Source organism: Trachurus trachurus (assembly GCF_905171665.1).
Source record: "Trachurus trachurus genome assembly, chromosome: 16".
Taxonomy (NCBI): Eukaryota; Metazoa; Chordata; class Actinopteri; order Carangiformes; family Carangidae; genus Trachurus; species Trachurus trachurus.
Genome location: NC_139902.1, coordinates 6,748,602 through 6,772,714, shown reverse-complemented (window position 1 = coordinate 6,772,714; position 24,113 = coordinate 6,748,602). Strand labels below are relative to the sequence as shown.

The 24,113-nt window shown below is 42.4% G+C and overlaps 1 protein-coding gene across 1 annotated transcript in view; it reads right to left on the bottom strand.

Annotated features, from left to right (window-relative positions):
* syngap1b (synaptic Ras GTPase activating protein 1b) overlaps positions 1 to 24,113 on the bottom strand; it is a gene marked incomplete at both ends in the record, with an annotated part of 140,398 nt that overhangs the window by 20,615 nt on the left and 95,670 nt on the right. Inside the window, 11 exons of the mRNA XM_083990154.1 lie at positions 429 to 628; positions 1,526 to 1,727; positions 2,324 to 2,560; positions 2,671 to 2,815; positions 3,529 to 3,673; positions 3,792 to 4,127; positions 5,275 to 5,514; positions 8,340 to 8,438; positions 8,791 to 8,944; positions 15,386 to 15,507; positions 20,766 to 20,857. Of these exons, the coding sequence (XP_083846280.1) occupies positions 429 to 628; positions 1,526 to 1,727; positions 2,324 to 2,560; positions 2,671 to 2,815; positions 3,529 to 3,673; positions 3,792 to 4,127; positions 5,275 to 5,514; positions 8,340 to 8,438; positions 8,791 to 8,944; positions 15,386 to 15,507; positions 20,766 to 20,857 (1,972 nt within the window). The remainder of the gene's footprint in view (positions 1 to 428; positions 629 to 1,525; positions 1,728 to 2,323; positions 2,561 to 2,670; positions 2,816 to 3,528; positions 3,674 to 3,791; positions 4,128 to 5,274; positions 5,515 to 8,339; positions 8,439 to 8,790; positions 8,945 to 15,385; positions 15,508 to 20,765; positions 20,858 to 24,113) is intronic.

Sequence of the window (24,113 nt, the reverse complement as noted above, 5' to 3'; positions counted from 1 at the left end):
AGTAGTAGGTTCGTTCGTTACCTTTAATTGTTGGTGCAAGCTATTTTAAGAACGGCGGAGCAGAGCTGCGAGGTGAGTTTGATGAGGGAAACCAAGAAATCCCATGAGCCTCCGTAGCGTAGATGACGATTATGGCAATGGGCCAATTTGCCAAAATGTTGATCTATCCCTTTAACAACATGTGATTTACAGTATACTGTAAGTCAATCTTTTTTTTTCTTTTTTGCGTTTTTTGTCTATAATGTTTTGCTCTGAAATGCAGTAAAGTATGAGTGAAAATGTTCAACAAGAGAAAATTCAAAAATCTTAGTTTCAGCATTTGGCATCAAAGTTTCTTGAAACTATAGACAACAGCTGCTAAAAAAGTTAAAATGCCAGTGAAATCCCATCTGCTTAGTGAAGCTGTTACAATGTCAGAGGCGGCCTACCTATTAGGATCCCTCATGAGATTTTGAAACTCGGACGAGATGCCCCTGTTGAAGCTGGGCCGTGACAGCAGCCTGTCTGTCTGTCTCTCCTGGACCCTGTCCGCCTGGTGGCTGGGCTGCCTCTGCAGGTGTGGGTTACGCAAGGCCATGCTGATGTCATTGAGGAGGCGAGGCAAAGGACCCAGTTTGATGATGGCATCCTGTGGTTAACAGGAAAAAGAAAATGAGCTTTGCTGCAGATTTATAGAATAATCTCTTTTTTTTATTGCTTTCATATCTAACGCTAGGGTTTCATTAAAATGCCATGTATCCACCTCCACTCACCTGGTGCTTGTAAAAGTTAATGACAGCTCAAGTTTGATTAATGACCCGTGGCCTCATTTGGCAAAATATTTCAGATGAGAGAGCAGAAAGACATATTTGATACTGAAATGTTGAGATCCATTTTTTAAGTGATACATCCTGTCTGAATTAGATTTAGTTTGACAGTAGGGTAATAAAAACTGAGGTGATGGACGAGGGGTGGACATGATAAGATGAACACCCTTATTACTGTTATTCAGTGCAATAGCTTTAAAAGAAGCACAACTTGGAGAGTCAGAGGTGTAGACTCAACACTGGGAAATTAATCTAATCTGTAACTGTTGGTAGTAATGTAGTGCACAGCATTTAGTTTTATCAAGTGAAGCTCTCATTTTCCCCCTTTACATATCAACAATGTCAGACATTGTCAAATCGCTGCATCAATGTGATCAAAAATATTATCACGAGACAAATGATTAAGCCCATCCTGTGCAAAAAGACAAAACACTCATGTGATAAAATTGTGGTTCATAATGACACATGGTGTAGTGATTAAAAATAAAGCAATAACAAATAATAAGCAAGATAATGAAGGAATTATCTTTAATGACGCGAGACACATGAAATCGAAATACTAAATGAAATGTTGAAAACTGTTTTTTTTTTAAATAATGTTCCTAAGATTGTCGTTAACTGCAATATTATTAAGAATGTGTCCCAATAACAACTAGATATGATGCTCATTGTTTACAACAGAGTTTATGATGTATACGATGTGTCATGTGTGGGTTTACCTTGCTGAGCTGACCCATAACCTCCCATAGGAGGCTGTGCAGTATAGACAGCTCCCTGCCCAGGTCGATGTATCCCTCAAAGCCGCCTGCATTGCTGACACTGTCCAGGTTGGAGATGTCGTACAAGAACCGCTGCATGGAGCCCCACTCCATCTCTAAAAACTCATTCATGAAACACATGTACTCCTCTTTAGTGCCAAACCTGCAGGTGAGAAGTGGAGAAAGAGAAAAACAACAACTGAGTCGTGCATTAAATGAAACTGACATACCGGTAATTATATGATATGACAAAAAGCTCTGTCTCACAAACACAAATGTCCTCAGTTCTAACTACCAGGCTAAAAACACACATAATTCCATCAATATAGGCAAATGCATTTGTGTCAATCAGTTGTTCTTGACACTGTGTTGTTTTATCATTACTGAACATCACAACTTAACTTTTGCAGCTAAACCGCAATGAGGAGAAGGCAACACATGGTCACTTTTTAGTCCGGTTGAGAAATAACATTCTACTTTTCATAGCTTTACTGGCTGCTAAACAGCACCAACAGTTAATGGTGTGAGCCAGGATTCACCATTCATCACTGTACCTGGGTACAAGTGTTCTAGGTTTGATTGTTTCATCTGTATGCAGACGACACTGTCATTTACTGTTTAAATAAAGTGTTCTTGTACATAAAGAGATTGGTTGTTTGTATATTTTTTGTTTAACTGTTTAACATAATATATCAATGTCCTGGTTAGTGACTGGTTTCAAAGCATTATGGATGTAAATAAAACAAAAATGCAACTGACTTGGAGAAGTTAGCCAGGATTTGCACTACTTTAGCGATGAGGGTGAGTGTGCGTGATGTCTGCTCGTCGGGATACTCCTGGGTGAGGTTAAAGAGAGATGGAGACATGATGGCAGGACACAGGAAGCGTAGAAAGAGGGAACCGCTGATGAGGCGGTCGGCGATGTCTTCCCGACCCCTCTCAGCACAGCGCACTCTCCAGGAGGCAAAAACTTCCTTTAGCTCTCGAGGGAAAACACTGTGAAGGGACACACCACAGGATCAGACACAGACCCTCTACTTCCAAATGAAAGCAGGGAGAAATTAACATGTTTGATACAAAGAATTCTTTTTTTTTTCTCAACTGACCATTGGGAGTTAACAATCTTGCAGAGTGCCAGTTCACAGCACATTCGGAGATTGGCTTGGTGGTCTGGGAGTACAGAGGGTGGTGTTCTCATGGGGTCCACTTCACAATTTTCCTCTGACTCATACAAGGCCCTTATGAACTCCCCTACAAATGACATTTCATTAGCAACTCACGGCAAAAATGATCTCAAAGAGCAGTTCAGTGTTGAAACCTTCAAGCAGCTGTAGCTGGATTTATTCCAGCTAAAACACCATTAACTGAAATATTCATATTCATTCACTAGTCAAGGGATAGTTTAGGTATTTTCATAATTATTACACTCCTGAAATGAGACATATATATTTTTTTATTATTAGCGAAGTATCTGCAGATGGTGGATCATGCTGGAAATAGTGGTCCCAACCTCTGAAGTAAGTGTCAGGTGTTTATAAGTCTACTTGTTAAAACATTCATGCATAAATCTGGGTTTATGTACAAAGAGTTTGCAAAAAACATCAACGTTTGACAGCTGCTTCTTATTTTCAGACATCAGACACTTGTGCTAAACTGGGATAAGCACACAGTTCAACACGTCATCATACTCCACAAGGCAATCTAAGAAGTTGGAAAATAATAAAAATCTGAAACTAACCAAACTATCTCTTCAAGCAAAATAAAAAAAAAGAGTGAGTCAGACTGAGAGAAAGTGGGCAACAGTGTCTTAGGAAGAATCTTTTTACTTTAATTAAAAGTTTTGTCATTCCAAAACTTCCAGAAGTTCATCTCCTGCATTGGAAATGAACTTGAAATTAGTGTGAGCAATCTGCAACTGCCTCACTGGCAACTCAAATGGCAAGAAGCCCGTTGTTCTGACTCACCTATAGCGTCCTTGAGGTACTTATGTCCAATCAGTTTGAGGTACTCTTCTATGGCTTTGGTGGCCAGAGTGTTCTCTCTGAAGATAAGGTGTTCTCGGTCGATGAATCTGTCCACCTCACACATCGCCATGTCTGAAAGGAAATCCTGGAGAAGCAGAAGACTCAATTAGACTTCTGGACGACAGTGACAGAAAAAGCGTTTCTGATCAGTCTGACAGATACCAAAAAAGGTTCAAACGGAAGCGTCGCTGTCCGGTCGGTACCTTAGCTTTTCCCGTGCTCTGCAGTATATGCACCAGTGCACAGGCCACTTCCTCTTTGCTCTTGACACTCAGCACCGGCTCCAGCACGGCACACAGGGTGCGGTAGTTATTGGTGACGTACTCGGCGAACTCCTTGTACAGCTCCATGGGCAGGATGTTCATGGTCTGGAAGCGGGATTTGAGGCGTAGGGATGCGTTGATGATCTTCCCTCCTCCGACGCCAGCTCCCTTGGTGAGGACGCTGGGCTGGATGACTGGGTACCACTGCTCCACAAACTGACGTCCTGTGATGCTTGAGATGGGGATGCTTACGAGTCCTAAGTATGTGCTCTTTTCCTATGAGGGAGATTTTAGTTGTCAATAAACATGTCAAAGACATATATTTTCCAAAAATAATTTGAAATGTTAAAAAAAAAAGTTCATTTAAGGCTGCAGCGCTGAATTAATAATGAATAGCAAGACTAACACTGGATCCCTGGGGTGTTGTTTGATGCTAGAAATGAGTTGTTGTTGGTGGTGCTACTCTTGTATTAAATTGAGAGTAATAAAAATGATCATATTTGTGCCTCACTATTCATTTTCTTGCTTCTAAAATCTATTATTTTGGACAAACTAAAAGGAGCAGAAAATAGGCTATTTCCTGTCAAATAACACAATGTCCAAAATGCTGTGTGTGTGCAGGAGGTTTGCAGAGTTGTTGGTCTAAGGCACAACTCATTCTTTTTGTAGTATTATTCTTTTTTGAGCCCGCACTTTACCTACAAACCTTACTTTGTTACGTACAGTACCTACCTACACTACATTTATATAAGACATTCATATTTCTGCATCTCTCTACTGTAGGTGAGATGATGCTTTACTAATCACAACACATTACTCCTGTTGTAAAATTGTTGGGGAGCAGGTGGATTGTTCCAGGGTTGATGAAGAGTTTTTTTACTTCCACCTCTGCCTTGAGGAATATTTGAATGTTTGAGTCTTTTTTATTCCCATAAAAATCACAGCAGAGCTTTAAACCTGCAGTATTAGATTTATTAACCACTTTGAGGCAACGAAATCACAGAAACGTAGTGCTCGTTCACACGTGGAGCTGTTAAATTATCATTGAGTTGGTGTTTCTGGCCACCTGGATAAAGTCAGTTATTTTTTCCACTCTGTTTTTGGTCTCCACCAACCCCTGAGGGGGATATCCGGCTCTTTAGCTGCTAAATGCTCCACCATGTTCGCCAGCTTGTCATTAGCTGTGTCTGTGAGCAGGTACTGTGAAATGGGTTTTTAGAGCAGCCTGCTGTTGTTAAAGCTGACACAAACCTTGAGGCTGGACTTATAAACAATAAACAGAAACGTCCAATAAAGCTTCATAAAGACTCAGGATGATTCAATTCAAGTATATTTGAGTGAGTCTTTATTCCCATAAAGTCTAAGGAACAGGAAGCTGAAACACAGCACTCTCAGACCTCCACGTTACAGATCTCTTTGTCACCTTGCGTCTCTTCTTGTCCGTCTCCTTGTATAGATGAAGGCGTAGGTTGCGGACGGCTGGCAGGTTGTTGAATTCAAAATGCTCGCCCCAGAAAACGGTGTCGGTGCGGGGCTTGCTGGTGGTGCGCGCGTACAGCATGTCGTCCAGACAAAGTTCGCAGTAATAGCGTTTCTTGGCTGGAAGCTCGCGGGCCTCGATGATCCACAGTTTGAGCACATTGTCCACCCTCCGGCTGTTGTCCTGGGTAGAGATGAGGTAAGGTCAAGTAAGGTCAAGTGCGTCTAATAATAGAGCCATTATTAAACTGCTCTACAGAGAAAAGAGGTTGTGATGCAGGGGAGGGGGGAGATAAAATTAACGGCAAAGGGACAAGATATAGAAGCAGAGACGGTGCGGTATGAATAAAGGGTGACAGCAGGTCAGCCTGCAGGAGAAGACAATCAATGACAGGAAAGAAATGACTGGTGCCATAGTGGTTGATCTACTGTGGCTGTACTGTACTTGATAAATTGCTATCAACTCTGAGCTTTAATACAGCAACAGAAGACGTTGTGACAGACACAAAAAAGAAAGATTAAAAAAAAAAAAGGATAGGAGGAGCAGAGAAGTCGAAATGGCTGAAAGAAACAATCCACTTAAACATACTGTACGAACATACAAATGACACAATGCACATGTGCTACAAAGACAGAGGACAAACAATGGTGGTAATGTTTCTGTAGACAGCTACACTCCCTTATCATGATCACAAAGCTCAAGCTATATTTGACATCCCCCATGGGAGGAGAGAGAACCATGCTGATTGCAGAGTGATGTTTCAGCGAACGGGGGCTGAGTCATTTTCGACTGGGGCTGAAATGCCATTGTTGTTAGCCCCCCCTGTTTGCTTCAGACTATTTACATCCTAATTTAGGCAGCTCAGTGCGTGAGAGTCGCAGAGATCCATAGTTCTTAAGTTCTCCATTTGTATGCTCTTTGATAACCAGCGCCAAACACCAGACATAATTAATTCCAAACCTCTGAGTTTGAATGTGCTGGGCATCTGGTGGCTCAGTTTGCTAGTGCACATACAGTGCAGCAGCAGCAGCATGGGCTCGAGTCCTCCGCCTTGATATGTCACATCCTCCCTAGTTTCTGCCTTATCACAGGGTGGAGGGGCCGCTCTGCCTTTTTTTAAACAACTCCAAACAATCAAAGTTCAAAGAGAGATTCAAAAGGCTCACAAGGAGTCCTTCTCTCCGCAGCCAGTCTTATCACTGTGGATGCATCTGGTCCGAGATGCTCGGTGCTTGTTGTTGTTTGGGGCTAGAGCGAGGAGGGGGCGGGGGGGTTGGGTGGTTTTTTTTTTTTCGAAGACAGCCCCCACATGGAGTCCTTGGAGCACCATGACTCAGCCAGGACCCCCGCAGCCCGAGCATCTGGACCAGGCATTCAGCTCGGGTGATGTTTCAACTCAGTCAGGCTTAATAACTCCTAAGTCTCTGGGTGCCATCAAAGCTGCATATCATGTATGCCTGTTCACTTTTTTTAATAACACAGCGGGGACATATGGGACAATTTCACAGAATTATGAAATCTGGGTGAGAGCGAGGATAGTGCATCTACTCTGAGCTGAAAACCGAAGGACTCGGATTTGTCTGCCACTACATTAAAGCTGCACAGAGGAAAGGGTTTCATGTTGAAAGACGCCATCTTATCTCCGTCACTGACACAGTAAAGCTGGTTCTCATCTGTGCTAATTAATTATCATATGGACACACTGACATTAGGCTTCATGCAAGCACATTTTCACATCCTTATCCTGAGGATCTCTCCTATCTGTCAGGGTTTGTTCATACGGGTGTTCCAAGTCGGATTCAACAAACTCCAAATCAGCTCTCCATACATGTTTGTGACATTTCGTTACAATCAATGCTCCTAAAACTATGTAACCATATAAGGCTCCCTGTTCAAAACCAAATAGTAGAAGGAAGAATTTCACACCGTGCTCTGGGAAACCAGCAGACAAAAGTTCAGCAGGGTCAGAGGTCACACCCGAGGACCAGAAATAATTAGAAAATCGGAAACTGCCAAATAAGAGGAAGAGGATACAGTTACATGCTAAAAAAAAAGTCTCATAAAAGTATTTCTGCCATGAGAGGTCAGAGGGATATGAGCATCACAGAGATATTACTTACAAGGGAGCATTATATTCTACAGGAGGTGTGTGGTGCAGTGAACAGTGGTCCTGAGGCAGCTGTTTTAGACATCTGCACATGGCTTTTATAATCATTTGTGAATTTTGTTGAAACCTAAGAGAAAATTTTAATTAATATAATCCACCGACTGCCAGAAATCCTCTGCAATGCATAAACCACCTGTTTCCCCTATATCACCACACAACATCAACTGTTTTATGTTGTTCTTCACATTACTGTAAATCTTATTTTTTTATGTTGAATGTTTGTCTCACTTGACAAGCCCTTAGGGATTTTTTGGGGGGGGTTTCTCCTGCATATTTGCTGTATCTACTGTATACATTGTATGTATTTTTGTTGTTCCACTCTTTTATCATGCTGTTCTATATATATATTTTTTTCAAGTGCTAATAAATAAATAAAAAGACCATATCTGTCCATACGTGTGGTTCTTGCATGAGGCTCAATGTCTCAGAGAGAGCAGTGAGAGAGCTCATCTTCTACCTTTGGGTCCCCTCAGTACCCTGTAGTATCATGTATCACAGACATGCTGCGCTGGTAAACATCAGCCTGCTGCGTGCAATTTACTGATATCACTTTACCTGATTTGTAGATATCAAAGTTTTTCACAACAGCAATTTGAATCCTCCACCCTGCCATGTTACCTTGTGCAGCTTGAATATTTGCTTGGAGAAGCGGCTAAATTGTTCAGCACAGACACACACAGACACGAGGATGGAGTTCACACAGAGAAATGAAGCGGTGCGCTCTTATTGAAAACAGACAACAACGGGAGACGGGGAGGAGAGAGAGAGACACACAGACAGAGGGATCATCCTTGTTTTGTTTTTTTTTCTTCCTCTACCGCATCCCTTTCTCTCCCCTCACCTTGTTGGGCTTGACAGCTCTCTGCAGGTTCTCGATCCATTTGTCTCTCTCTGCAGCTGAGCGACACGCAAAGCACTTGGTTCCCGATGATGTAGTCACCTGAGGTTATAGCCAATGGTAAATTCAACAACCACAGCCATTAGTAACTATGGAGACTGCAACGAAGGCGCCAAAATAGTGTCTTGCATTCACTCTCAACCTCTGTCATGTTCCACTAATGGAAAGGTGATGGGCAATCTAACAGACTCCTGCAGCAAATCATGTAGGGACTAGAGCTCACTTTCACTCTTCCTGTGTCGTCCATTTTTTTTAAAAACATGAACAAAAAAATTATTTCACATCAGTGTCACTTGTCAGGAACAAGAGTTTTGTTGCTATCTACTTCTGTGAACACTTCACTTGAATGGTGAGTGTGGTGTTGTTTGTCCACACCGTGCAGCTCAGGTCTCACCTCAAAGCAGTACTCTTGTCCCAGGATGCTCGAGTGGACAGGTTTGATGATGGCGTCCTCATCCAGAGTGAGGTCCAGCGCCTCTGCGGCGCTGCTGGGAGACAGCAAGGACTCATGGGAGTGGGACTCTTTGAAGCTCTGCATCAAACGGGTCCTGAGAGAAACGATAGTTGTGGTTAGATGTGGAGAAGAGACAAGAGCGGCGCTCGTTCATTGAAGATGGTCTTCCACCTTAGTCGTGCACACAAGAACATAAAAGACATGATTTCTGTCAAAATAAGGTGATTCTGTGTTAATTCTTAATTACAGTGGGTTCATTGAAGCTCTTGGAAGATTTCACCCATAAATTGCTTATAAGGAATGACATAACCGCTGTGATGTCACCCAGCTGCAACCTCCAAGACTGAAAAATGAAGCCAACACAGAAGTACCAGGACCTGTAGTTTTTCAAACGGCCACTAGAGGCTGGCTCCAAAAGTGAGCCAATGCCCCATAGACTCCCATGTTAAAATGTCCAACTTTACAGCAGAAATAAACCTGGTACACAAAACTATTTTGGTCTCTCCAGCTCATTACCTCCTTCATGGCACCTGGAGGTGATTTGTTTTAAACTGTAGGGCATTATAACATGGGAGTCTTTGGGGAATGACTCACTTTTAAAACCGGTTTTAAAACCGCTTCTGTGTAAGCTTCATTTGTCCAGGGTTTCTTTTCATCCTTATCCGTTTGTACTGACAATCAGTCATACACAATGTGTTGACCTACAACATTAACATAATGACAAACTCACTTAATAAGATCTTGCACCTGTAAAAAAAATACATTTAACTGATCTATCGGCAAATCAAGAAAAACCTCAAAAATACAATACATTTTCTTTTGATTTCAGGTAAAGATGTTACCTTCACTGTCTTTATAATGTATCTGACTTTTCAACTTTTTAGCTGGTTTTGCTGCTGATAGCAAGTAATTAATATTTAGTCAAAGCTATTAACCTTGTATCGCTAAAAGGCAAAGGAAAGAAAGATGAAAACACGCCAGCCACTGAAAAATAAGGCAAATCCTTTTAAGTGTCCATTCTTAGTGATCTAACAGACAGCTGTGACCTGAACAGACACAAGACTCGTTCGTTGAATTTGAAAGAAAATCCAGTAGATTGAGTGGACGGCAAAATGACTCTGATCCTGTGCTCTTATTCTGAAATGCTCATTATGACCATGTTTGAAATGTAAATGATGGCTTGTATCATATCAGCATTTACGCAACATCAAAAGAACGTTTCCTTTTTTCCACAATGCGTTACAGTTTTGTCTATTTTCATTGCAGGTTTCGGAACAAAAGATTTAAGAGCAGATATCTTAACTTTTGGTATTTACAACTGTCTACTTTCTAGTATTTCCCCCCACAGGCAAAACATTTGTAAACTCTACACACAATCATTTAGAATAGCCTTGATAATAACATTAATCCTGACACAGATAGAGTATGTAAAAGACTCGGGTTTCCACTAAAGCCTGGCCATCATGCTCACCTACACACTTCCTCCCACACACACATGCATGCACCAAGTACGTAAAATTACAGACCAGCTCAGCAGAGAGTCGCTACCACGGGTGTATGACGGCACAGTTAGTCTAACCAGAGAACGACAAGGAACGGTCAGGTGTGATGAAGCCCCCCCCCCCCCCTTCCACCAGAGAGGAAAAGAGGGATGAAAAGGAGGAGGGAAAAAAAGTACAGATGCTGTAGAAAAAAACTGTGTTTATCCTTCGTGCTGCATCCGACTCTCAGGCTCTCCCCTGCGCTTTCACTGCCTTTGTCTATGTTCAATCATAACGTTCATCAACAGAGCACTGATTACATGTACATGTAGGGGACTGGGGGGGGGATAGAGAAACACGGAGAGAAAGAGAGAGAGGGAGAAAGAGAGAGAGGGAGAGATAAAAATAGACCCAAAGGAATGAGTCAGATTGAAGAGAATACAGAGGAGAGGAGAGAGAGAGAGAGAGAGAGAGAGTGAGTGAGTGAGTGGGGGAGGTCATGAGAGGATGTGAGAGGAGGGAAGACTGATAGAGAAAGAGGTGAGGGGTGGGGGATCGAGGGAGAAGACCTCTCACAGGAAATCACGTTGATTATGTAAACAGTGGATGTGTTGGACAGAAAGACGGCGTGAGAGTGGAGGAGAGGAAGGAAAGGAGGGGAGGATGTGAATGGGTCAGAGTGGATGAGGGGAGTGGGAAGAGAGGGTCTCGGTGGGGGGTTGACACACCTTGTGAATTACAGTTAACGCGTCACGACTGATGAAGCACACGACTGAGAACACACTCAGCAGCCGTGATGACAGACCAAACACAAAGGCTGAATGAGCAGATAGAAAACTCTCAGACTGTGGTGATACTGACACGTCGTCAGTGAATCAGGATCATTCATTATAATAGCTTCTATAAAATTATATGTCACTTGTCTCCTGAATCAAAAATACAACGATATAGACTCAGATATAGAACACTAAAATAGAAATTGAAACAGGTTGCAAAACTGTTCAATTAATAAAAGATTAGAATGGTACAAATGTGCTTCAGGCACTTAATAGATTGTTTGACAACTGCTGTGTAAATGTAATATCTTTGATTTTTGGTGTGTTTGTTGGACAAAGTGAAAGACATGAAGAAGTTAGTTTGACTTTTAAAACTTCTGGACACTTTACTCTTGATACTGACGTTAAAGGACTAATTAATTTAAAATAGATGAATAAACAAAAGAAACGTTGGCTGCAGAGTAATGTTGAATTCATTTTAAAGGAGTGAGATGCTAATTGAATGCTACATTTCTGACAAAATTAATTGCCAACAATTTGGTTTCATTATTATTTTCAGAGCAAAAACATCAAACGAGCAGGAACGGGCTTTCAAAATAAGATGATTTAGCGCTGTAGGTTTCTCTGCTTCATGTGGGCTTCAGCTGCCAGTCGACCAGAGCAAAACATGAAAATGTCACACTGGCATCTGAGAAACTGTGGAGTAGAAACACTGTGACTATTCTAACTGTTTCAGAGAACTGAATGAGCACATGGATGTTTCCAAATTAATTGAGAGCAAAAGATGAATCTGTGATGAAATCCTTGTAAACCTGTCACATCTGAGCAGCTCCAGATGGATAAGGAGAGATGCAGAAAGCTTCTTATTGAAAAGGATCTGACTGATGGTGAAGAGAGAGCATTTGGTTAAATATATTTTAAAAAAATGATGCGTCATTTCTAATAAATTATCAATATTAATAAGTCGCAGCTCCTCTAACGTGATGATTTGCTGCTTGTCTGCTTCATTTGAATGCTAAGTGAATGTCTTAGGATGGTTTATTGGACATTTAAGACATTGCCTCTGCCTGCAGCAAACTAACTGTGATGGGCCCTTTTCATTATTCATATTAAACAGTTAATCAAATAATTAAAGAGTAATCCCAGGTTAATTGATATTGCTGATATAATGAGGCCTGGCTTTGTAGGGCAGAAAACTTTTTAAAAACCGTCAGGACATAGAAGCTGTCTGCTGACAGAAAGGATGAGACAATATTCTCTGTATCAGTACTTTGTAACATTTACATGCTCACCAATGTTTAACTGAAAGAGCAACTGAAAGATTCTCCACTGATTAATATACACAAGTGTTCTCAATACTATACAGTCAATGCTGGACTCTGGAAAAATAACCGAATATCTGATATATGTGTGTTTATTGAAGAGTTAGGAGCTGTTTGACCTACAGCACTGTATAGAAAGGAACTCCACTGACCAGTCAGTTCAAACAAAGTATCGACAAACAGTGTGTGAAATATATGCAGGTTTCAGAGCCTGTTTGGGAGCTCAGAGGCATATTTATGGCTGCATGAATTTCAATCCATAACGAAAAAGGGCATGTGTTCTCAGCGAAACACCCCCTGGATGAATAAAGTGAAAAAAAAAGGAATAATAATGAAGAAAGCTGCAGATGTTCACCGACAACGTTGACAGAAAACATCCAGAGAAAACCAGGAGCTGTGAAAATGGATACCAGCCGTGAGGGTCTTGGCAAACAACCTCGACTTCACAAGGCTCTTGACTTTTTTGTCCGTTGCGAGTCTCCTCAGACCAACCGGGGATAATAGACATCCAACCTCTCCAAATGAATAAATCATGTGGAAACGCACCTTGGCAGACACCTAGCTCAGGAAAAAGTTTCAGACGCTCTCCTGAGTGCACGTTTGCCCTGTGTTTAAACTATCAAGATGACCTTGTTCACATTGAAGTTTGAGCTGGTCTTGGCTGCAGCCGTCCAGTGGGAGCTCACAGAAAAACTGGAGGGATAAAAATCAAAGCTCAGACTATTAGTCAATTAGCCCGTCCACAGAAAAATTAGTCTGCATCTATTTTGACATTTTGTTTTCCAAACAAAAAGTCTTTTGTTGCAGCTTCTAAATTGTGGTGATTTGCTGTTGTTCTTCATCTTAGGGGGATAATAAACCGAAAGAACAAAACAACAGTGTCACATTTGACCTTAATGAAATCTGATTCTAGAGAGTGTACGTGTTTTGTATTTTATTAAACGTTGTAGCTCAGACAAATACTTAACTAATCCAGAAGACAAGCACATTAAATCTTAAAACAGATAATACTTGTAAAATTTCAAATGAAAAAAAGAGAAAAGAAATGGTGTAATGTTTTCTTTCTCAAAATAACAACTAACTGAAGAATCGTATCCTCTAACTCTACTGCACCTCTTCAGCTGCTGGGCCTGAAGAGTCCCAGTGCTGCTACAACTACATACAGGATACAGAGGAGGTATAATTAAGCAAATCTCCCACTGACTCATTATGGTCTATACAGCTGCCATATGGCTGTCTGCTGGTTGCCATGGAGAGTGTGGGGATGTTGTTGTTTTTTTTCCATTGGCTCAACAGTGAAACAGCAAATGATGCTGAGTGTGACACTGCAGTGGGATCTGAATGTCTAAAATAAACAACAATTTATTACAATGATAGATGGAGATAGAGACAGACAGACAGACAGACAGACAGACAGACAGACAGACAGACAGACAGACAGACAGACAGACAGATAATGGATAACAGGAGTATTTAGAACCATGGCACAGGATACCATACATCTGCCAAGGGACTGCAGATGCAAATTAGCTTAAAGCTATAATCTGGTATAGTGCATCAAATGGCAACATTTATGTTTTAACTGTACATTGTCCCTTTTAAATAAATTAAAATTGAAATTGACAACAATAACAACACTATCACATCTATAGAATTAATAAAACACTTAAAGGGATAGTTCAACATTTTGGCAAATCAGCCCATTGCCATAATCCCTATAGTCATAGCAGTTGGTTCGTTACCTTTATTTGTCGGTGCAAGGTATTTTTAGAATGGCGGAGCAGAGCCGCGAGCTGCTCAGAGCTACGCTACGGAGGCTAATGGGATTTCTTGGTTTCCCTCATCAAACTCATCAAATACACAATCCAACAACTCCAAAGTGCTGTTGTGGACAAGTTGTGACCTGCACATTCACCACGCTATGAGATAATAACGGAACATTACGAGAGTTGTTTTAGAGGTAAATTCATGCAAAACCGCTGATGCACGTTGCGTTCAGGGACAGTTTTTCAGCAAGCAGTCTCTGTATTTACCTCGAAAACGAATCAGTTTCGTAACATTCCATTATTATCTCATAGCGTGGTGAATGTGCAGGTCACAACTTGTCCACGGAAGCGTTTTGGAGTTGTTTGACGAGGGAAACCAAGAAATCCTATTACCCTCCGTAGTGTAGCTCTGAGCAGCTTGCGGCTCTGCTCCGCCGTTCTAAAAATAGCTTGCATCGACAAATAAAGGTAACAAACCTACTACTATGACTATAGCGATTATGGCAATGGGCCAATTTGCCAAAATGTTGAACTATCCCTTTAATGTAGTGGTGTCAAATCAGCAAGTTCAAACATCAGAACCGATATTGCTAAGTATCAGAACATCTGTAACCTATAGATAGACAAGTTCTAATCTCATCTATCCATCTACAATCTTCTTATGGGTTTATCTTGAGCGGAGGCTGCACCCCAGCAGGCCTGGGGTGACAACCTGGACATGTCACCAGTCCATCACAGGGATGCATGATACAGTCAGTCCTAAAATGCTGAATTCTTGAATTTTTCCCTCTGTCTTCCTGGAAAACAACACGCTGCCTTGTACCAGTAAACACACTTCTGGTCCTAACTCAATAATATCATAACAAATTTCTGTGTAGCCGTCCCCTCATCTAATAAAACCTGCACTTTTCCCTAAGTGATACTGATCCTGAATTGGTTTTAAATGACAACTAACTGCATTAGGCCCCATCCCGGCGTCCATTTTCAATCAGAAAGATGCTTCAGATCGTAAAAGCAGGAGGAAACGTGAATTGCTTGAGATGCCGAAACCCTCTTTACACAAACAGACCGCGAGCAACTGGTTTCATACATAAATGTAGCCACACACACTGCAGGGCCAAACACAGACACGCTAGTCCACATCATGCGAACGCTCGAGATCACTGACTCACACACACTCAGACACTGACCTGTCTTGGTCGGCACTGCGGAAGCGGGGGAGGATCATGTGGCGGAAACTGCTGGTTCGGTCCAGTTTGGGCTGACTCTTGGCCCTCTTGATCGAGCCCTTCAACCTTCTACTGAGGAAACTCTGGAGCGGGTGGAGGAGGAGGAAGAGGAGGAGGAGGAGGAGGAGGAGGAGAGCCACAACAAGGGCAAACAGATGGAAAAGTAAAAGGGAGGACGCGTGTCACGTGAAGTGGTCGGCGTGAGACGGAGGAGATGAGAGGACAGGAGAGTCATGTGTGGTTGACGAGTATGAAGACGTGGTTTTGTGGTTTTGGTAGGGCCGTTTGTGTCAGATGTGTTTTTACCAAAATCAGATGAAGACACACACACAAACACACAGAGAATGAGACACATGATGCGTGATGGGGGAGAGCACAAGGTACATTTATTAACAACAAGAAACCAGACATGTGAGCTGCAGTGTCCTAACAGATCCTGTGGTGGGCAGTGGTGTGCCACACAGTCCAGCATGTACAGGTCTCACACAGTCTCACATGAGCTTCTTTTACATGTTAAAAAAAACACACACACACAATCTCAGACACAGAATCAGAAAATTGTTCACTAACAAGCCGACACATTATTTGTGAAAAGCCAAGTGTCTACATGTGAGATGTATTTCCAGTTATTAGCACTGTGTCCAGGTGACCCTTGACACTAAACATGTGGAAGTTCATCAGAACTCACTGGGACACTCGCAGAATGAGGACATCCCACAACTCAGATGATAAGCAGCTCAACTAATACACTATTACACATCAAACACTTTTTAAGCTATTTATAATCAAGCAGGTGATGTAGAAGCAGGTTATATGAGCCGGCTGCAGATCTAACATGATATTATTTTTGAATGGTTTCTGTTTAATAACATTCTTAATGACTTAATGCCTATTTCTCACACTCAGTGATAAGTGGATGTGATATTTAGTGTTTATCTTGACAGTATCAGATACGCCACTTTATTATTATCAATCTCATTTGGAGCAGATTGTTAATATTCAGAGATAACCATCTGCCGAGTCATTTTGCAGTGTTGGGACATGGTGCTCGTTAACGCTGGACTTGTTTTCTAAAACCAAACTACAGCAGCAACAGCCAACAGCTTGTGCTGGTGTGGAGCAGCAGGCCGCGGTGAATTCTGGGATACCACTTCAAAGACGCATAGGGAAAAATGTGCATTTAGTGTAAGGTGAATGCATTGTGTGTTCATTTTTCTGAAGTGGGACACACACATCTACCTGGTGGTGTGTGAACATGCAAGAACCACAAGCACCTGACTAAATACCACAGAGCCCTGCAGTCTGATCCAGGACATTTGTGGTTGGATTGTTCTTACTTAATGATCTGGTTCTTTAAAGAAATTTATTTTATGTCCTAAAAAACATTGGGGAAAAAGTCAAACTACATCAGAGAGGTGTGACATTTCCGTTAATCTCATTATTAGTCATTTGACAGAAATATTCTGATAATAAATAAATCTGTGTCAATGAAGTATAATGTTTTATTATTTTGAGGAGATGCCAAACATTTGCTTCTTTTCTCATCTTTGCTAATTATTGCTCATGTTTATAAAAAAAAAAAAAAAAAAAAAAAGCAGACTCACAGTGAGATCACTTTGGACTCTGTGAAACTGTGCCTGGCATTTATCACAATTAAAAAAAAAAAACATTTTAGAGACTAATCGTTAAAGCAGCTAATTAACAATATAAGCCACAGATTAATTAGTTGCAGCCCCAGATAGTTCCTATCTAACTGAAGGAGTTTTCGTCCCACTAAGAGTATTTCAACACAAAGACATTGTTACATTTGTAAACCAGAAATGTGAAATTTGAAATCTGCTTTCACACCCTGAGCTTTACAGTGTTCACTGTGAAAGTAACTTTAGTGCTTTGGAGTGGAGGAACATGCATGAAATATCACTTCATGGTTTCTCTTCTTTATTTAACACTCTGCCTTCGAGAAGCTTCAGCCCATTCAGCTTTCAGGTGCATCTCGCAGTAATACCGTCTATGTACCTATAGCATAACAGCATTATTCAGTGGGAGAATGACTGGAGGGAAATGACACCTCGTCATCTGGCATGAGTCAAATGGCTTTGAAGCCTGTCTTGAGGATATGACTAAAGACTTGGCTCCATCTGCTGGTTCCAAGCTAATAGCCTGCATGACTAAATCTGATTTGATTTGCCGCTCCGTCTGACACTTTAAGTCTCAAAAAGTAAAAGTATTCCCATACAGGGAGAGAAAGGAAAAGAGAGAGAGAGGAAAACCCTGAATCACAATAAACCACAATGAAGTGGGTTATAAGAGAGAGATAGGAGGAGCATCAGCTTCATCTCCACCGGCTACGTCTGCTGCTGCTGCTGCTGCTGCTGCTGCTGCTGCTGTTTGGGTTCATTTCAGGTTAAATTACTGATGTCATTCAGTGTTTCAGCTCAATTTGCCGTGTCCACATTTACTGGCTGCACGTAATTTGACAGTAATGTTTAAAACACTAATTGTCTAACTTGTCTGAAAACGAACGAGTGTGTGAGCTAATAGAAAAGCTGCAAATGAGCAGTGGTGTAGTGTCATGGAAGGTGAGTTTATTGTGGCGTCGTCGTCTGAGCCGCAGTGGTGGAATTTACCGATGCGCATTTATTGAGGTATACTTATACAGTACTTCAATTGAGTATTTCATATAATCATATTATGTCATTTTCTTTTTATCCACTATACTTTAGAAGAACATAATCTGTACTTTGGTATCCATTTATGTTACAGACTCCAACAGTAAGCTGCATTTCATACATTAATCTATCAACATTTGCTGGTTTCAACTTCTCGAATGTCGGGATTTTAGAGATTTTCTTCACCATTCATTAAGGTAAATTGAATATTGTATTATTCACTGTATATGTATTATTGCACTTATTGTATTCAGTATCTTTTATCCTTCTTTAGCCTGACCAGGGACAAAGACTGCAAATTAGCTGAAGCTAGACGTCTTGTATGCATCGCATTTTTCATTCTTTGTGGCAATGTTGTATGTATCGTCCCTGTTAAATAAACATTAAAATAAAAAATAAAATATCTTTGACAATTTGTTTGTTGGTCAGACAAAACGAGACATCTGAGGGCTTAACCTTGAAGCATGGGAAGGTAAACTGGATTTCTTTTTAAATTTGTCTTATATTTTACCACTCACAAGGACCATTATCCTACGTCAAGACATTTTTCTCACAATATCCTCATTTCAGTGACAATTTCAATAGAAGACTTTTGTTTGTGATCAAGTATTTTCAGATTTCACCAGTCAATTAAACATTTCCTCCACCCGACTGATCAACAACTAACTCGTAACTGTTGTACGTGTCACGGCCTTTTTCATGCAGCTGTGTGCTCGGGTCTGCTCTGTAGTTGTGTGTCTGATTGGCTTGTTTCTGGTGTTGTACTGCACTTGTGAGGTTTATGGAACAACAGAGAGAGTTTATTCCACAAGTTGGTCCATGTGCTTTTTTTTTCCTCAGGCTCTGTGCTGTTTTAAAGTCACACTTCTTTTGCCTGGGAGCAGACGTCGCCTGAAAGATCAAAACTCTCCCGTTAGCAGAGAACATCAGAGCTCACAGCTACGACTCCGACATGACTGGCTGCAGTCTTGGGACTCTTTCTCAAAATGTCTGTTTCTTTCGTAATGTGTCAGGTGATTGGCAGTGAGGAAATTACAAAGTTATGACAGTGTGCATTGCGAGGGGCTGTCTGCAGTCTGCATTTACACTGGGACACACTGGCCTCCTGCTTCAGGCTGCTTCATCTTATTTGATCAGACAACCTGAAATATTGATATAGAAACACTCATCTCAGCCACTGAAAAAATGATGAAAAAACTTTGACCAAATCAAATTGAAGCTCACTCTAATGGCTCATCTGGCTTCTGAAGTTTCCAAGTCTTTTTGTTTTTGGCCGGTATATACAGTAGTGTGTATATAGTAGCACACTGTAAATCATGAATTAATAAAAACTCTACAACCTTAAAAATGGGTATTTAACATTCTTCACATTTTGTCTTTCTGTATTTCATTTTATGTTCATTTTTTCATTTCTTTTCTGCTCTGATTGTGCTCTCTGTTTTGTGTTGTCTGCTTGATGTTGATGCTTAAACTTGATTAAATTTGAGGTTTGTTTTTTTTGTGACGGTGTGTGTGTGTGTGTGTGTGTGTGTGTGTGTGTGTGTGTGTGTTGCAGAGAATTAGCCTCCCTCGTCCCCTGTGCATATTCATGCAGTTCTATTATTCTATGTCCTTTATGATGACACTTAAATTGTACAAACAAACTAATTAACAGAGCAGCATATTAAAATAAGTCTGCACTCATACTACATTACCACACAGCACAATGAGGTAACTCTGACAAACATTCATGCAGATTCATGTGTTTCATCAAACAATTCAAGTACGTTTTAAAAGTCCACTAATTAATACTGTTGGGAAATAACTGGAGATCAATGGGTGCCATTAAAAATAAAATAAATAATACATTTTGACGGCTCCTCTCTTTGCTGCAGGACGGAGAAATATAGAGGATCCCTTGTACCTTTAGCCATCAGGCTTTTTGATTCTTCTGCAAATGAGCTGACAGACAAATGAACTCCCCTTTGGGAATTAATAAAGTAATTTGTATCATTTTGTATCGTATTAAAAGGGAGGAAGGATGATGATAAAATATAAAACACAAAATCGAACATTTAAAAACAGTGAGTTTCTTGTTCTGGTGCTAAGACTTTCCAGCTCAGTGGTACGGCCTCTAAGACACAGCAGACTAGAGAGAGAGACAGAGATGTACAGGCCTCTTCACCCTGGCAACATGTTCACACCTGTAACCAAAAGCTGCTCGTATGAATATCTGTGGCTCATGTGAACGTAGCCAGTGTCTCTGCTTCAGCTCTGTTTGTGTCACATACCTCAACAGGGGGCAGTGGTGCAATAAGCGTTCCTCCCGCCACTGGACTCGAACCGGCAGCCCTCCAGTCTCCGCCCCAGTACGAGAAGGGGGGGGAGTAGGAGGAGGCGGCAGGCGAGTGGGGCAGGGTGAAGGACAGGGAGGGGGAGAGGGGCAGCGAGTGGGGCAAGGGAGGCGTGCCGGGCCCTTTCTTCGAGCCCTTTAGCTGCTGCTGCTGGTGCTGCTGCTGCTGGCACAAGGCGAAGGAAGGGGAGACGGCCAGGGAGAGGGGGTAGGGGTGAGGCGGGGTGCCGCTGGCCCGGCGGCCACAGGTGTGGGGCGGGCCCAGGGCGGGATGAGGGAGGAGGGACAGCGAGAGGGACGGAGGTAGCGAGCGAGGCCGGGGACAGGGAGGGTTACTCACGGATTGTCGGAAGGGTTGAAGGGGGGCAGTGGGAGGGACCTCCATGCTGGGCTGCTTCCCGGTGGCTATGCTCTTCCGCCGGGCGCGATGATCTGAGAGAGAGACAAGAAGTGGACATGGTAAGACACTATTACACAACAGCGGAAGAGAAACACGGAGGGTAAAACGAGGACAGGATCAAACGCCGCAGCCGTTCACACTGGTGGAGCGAGCGGATGTGGAGAGAGAAAGACGGGGGCCATTGTGGGAATAAACAGCGATGGGAAGGCTGTTATTGACAATCTGCCTGAAGGAATGAAAGAGAGGAGTGAAAGTATGTAAGAGCGAGATAGAGGTCAAAGGTGAGCCAGGCAGAAATAAAAAACCATACGGGGTCACGGCCGTCTACCAATCACCGCCATCGCTTCTACCGCCGCTCATGCACATAGACTCAAACACACCTTCATCCCAGGAGGGGAGGGGTTTGACGAAGTGGGCGAGAGACTATTGAAGAGATAGATTTCCTGTCTGGACGGCAGATGAGGCGAATGTTAACAGTCTGCGTGTTGGAGGGGGGGGTGGGGGGTGGGGGGGTGGGGTGGGACAGAGAGATGCACGGATAGAGAGGAGTGAGCATTAAACAAACAAAGTACTTATTGACTTCCGCTGGCGAGTCGCTGCCTAATGCACTGAATTGGTCAGTAAGAGAATAAAATCCTGTCCTGCGCTTGATGGATGACAAAGAGAGTGTAAATGTATAGTCAGAGGACGAGGAGACAGATCACAGGAGGCCTGCGCCACCTGATTGGCCTGTTTACACACATTTTACATTAAAAGTCTGAGCTAAAAATTTAATTGTCTGCCTCTTTTATTTCTTCTCTCCATCCCTCCACCAAACGCCTTCAAAATCAGTAAAATATCCGTTCTATAAGTCTGTCTCTTCACTGGCGCTCTCCAGGCTGATTCTTTTGTGATCTTAGAGACTTTTCCAACAGCAGATACAAAAAAAGCAACCACAAAAGGCCTCCATGTTTCACAGGGTAGAGTTATAAATCTCACAGAATATGCACAGATCAATACCTGATTTGGTTTGAATTCCTTTTTTTTTTTCATCCCTTTCTGTGGAAGACGGTATGAACTCTCACCACCACAACCGCCACCAGTCTGAATATATTGATTATCAGCACAGAGGCTCGGCTATTGACTGGTTTCTCATGGGGGAGAGAGTGTATTGAAGGTGTAAAGTCAGTTCACATACTTTAGTTAGTACACTGTCTTGTAGTACACAAATACACCTTCATCAATATACAGTCGTATTCAGGGTAAACAATCATCATAGAAATACCAGCAGAGTACCCAGACCCATGTTTTCAGACCTGTATACACCCTAAATATTCCTACTGCATCCTACATTCCTACATTCCTACAACTTCTTGGTAACGCACACCCTGGTTTACAGCTGTTACACCAGTTTGTGTAAACCAATAGAAATGTGGCTACTTCATAGAGAAGGTGTTGTTTTCAAGGAGAGGGAGAGACTTTATGATGTGCTTGGGTGGTGGGAACCACTGTGGAGAACGTCATGATGCTGCTGCCACTACTACTATAGTGTTCATCTCTGGCTTGGACAGAAAATGCTGAGTCACGTGTAAATGGGAATATTCCTGTAGCTGCTATCCACCTTTTTCCGAATGTCGAAAACGTAAACCGGTTTTGCTCTTCCGGTGGAATTGAATGTTTAGGTTTCCATGGTTTCAGTAGTCGTGGTAAATGCATGGATCTTTTTTTTTTTTTATTGAAAATCTGTAAAATGCATGGATCACACAAATGGACATCCATTGTTAAAAGCCAGCGTTAATATATCCATGCGATTACCGCAACTATGACAACTAGTGAAACCACCAAGATACAATTCCACCGGAAAAACCAGCTCACGTTTTTGACGTTCAGAATACGAACATTACTTGGAGCATGGTATGCATGAACGTAGTCAGTGACTGCTGGTTAAATTTACAGTCTGTAGGATTTTCCTTAAAAAAAACAAAATATAGACATATACAAAAGAAATCCTGCTTAATCATCACAGTAGTGGCTGTGTCTGCAGAGCCCCCCTCCCACCCCCCTGCCTGTATTTTGATGTTTTAGAGTTGTCGGGACGTTTCTGGGTGAGGAGTCACTCTGTTGATCCCCAGCCAATGACAGAGCGCAGGTGAAGTTGGGCGTGTGGTGCTGTTGGCTTGTATAAAACCTACCACCAAGAAAGCGACTGGACGCCTTCAAGCTGGGAGAAATGGCGGATAAACACTTAGCTGAGAAGAAAAAGAAGTACTGTCCGGGTGAGGCGCTGGTAGCCTCGTAAACCAGCCTCTGACGGAAATGCATTTCATTTCTCGGGAGAGTCTGGCCACATCCCCGTTGTAAGCGTTTGGGGTGGGCGGGAGCAGGGCGGGAGTAGTAGCGTTGACATACAACCCCATTCAGCCAATCAGCAAGTTGGTGTAGTGACAGGGCTTTGCACCAGTCGGCCCCTGATTGGCCAAAGTGCTGTGTCAATCACAGCGGCGACGCTGATTGGCTCGGCCTTCTGAGGGTTTCAGGCCAAACGCTTAGAATGGGGATGAGGCCAGACTCTCCCTCAGAAATGAAATGGAGATTTCCGGGAGAGGCTGGTTTACGAGGCTAAGGCGCTGGATGACCCATACCTGCCGGCCATCACCAGCAACCGGATCCTCGGGGGCTATGGTGTGACGATTAGGAGGACCGCCACAGTGAGCACGGAAGCCTAGGGTGCGGGCCCGGGTGGCGGTTAGCCCAGTTGGAGCAGCCACAGGTGCTAACCCCGGGATGGCGGGTGCTAGCTACCACCTTACACCCGAGTGGGCCTAGGGTGTTGGTCTGGGTGGGTGTGTAGTGTGTATCCACCATTTCTCCAGTCTTGTTGGTGTCCAGTCGTTATCTTGGTGATAGTAGCAAATATTCAAAGGAGACAATTGAAGGCCAAAGTGGAGAGTGGAGCTCAATGTGAATAACGGTTGAACATGGGTCAGTCCTGACAACTGCTGTCAGGGGCAGGGGGCGTGGCAGTTGTTGTGTTTACAAACTGCAATGAAGAAAACTGTACCTTTAACAAAGAGCTTGTACTGTTTCAGTCACTATTTCACACTTGCTCCATTGTCTGACAACAGAAACTGAAAAACGTGTAAATGAGAAGAGCCTTGTGTGGAATGTGTGGCTGTATTAAAATACTGTGAGAGAAATAAAGGGCTGTATAAAGCAGAATGCAAATACTACATTATGATGCAATGAACATGCTAATCAGCACATTACATCATAGCGACATTTAGCGACTTTTCCCGCAGGCTTTGGCTA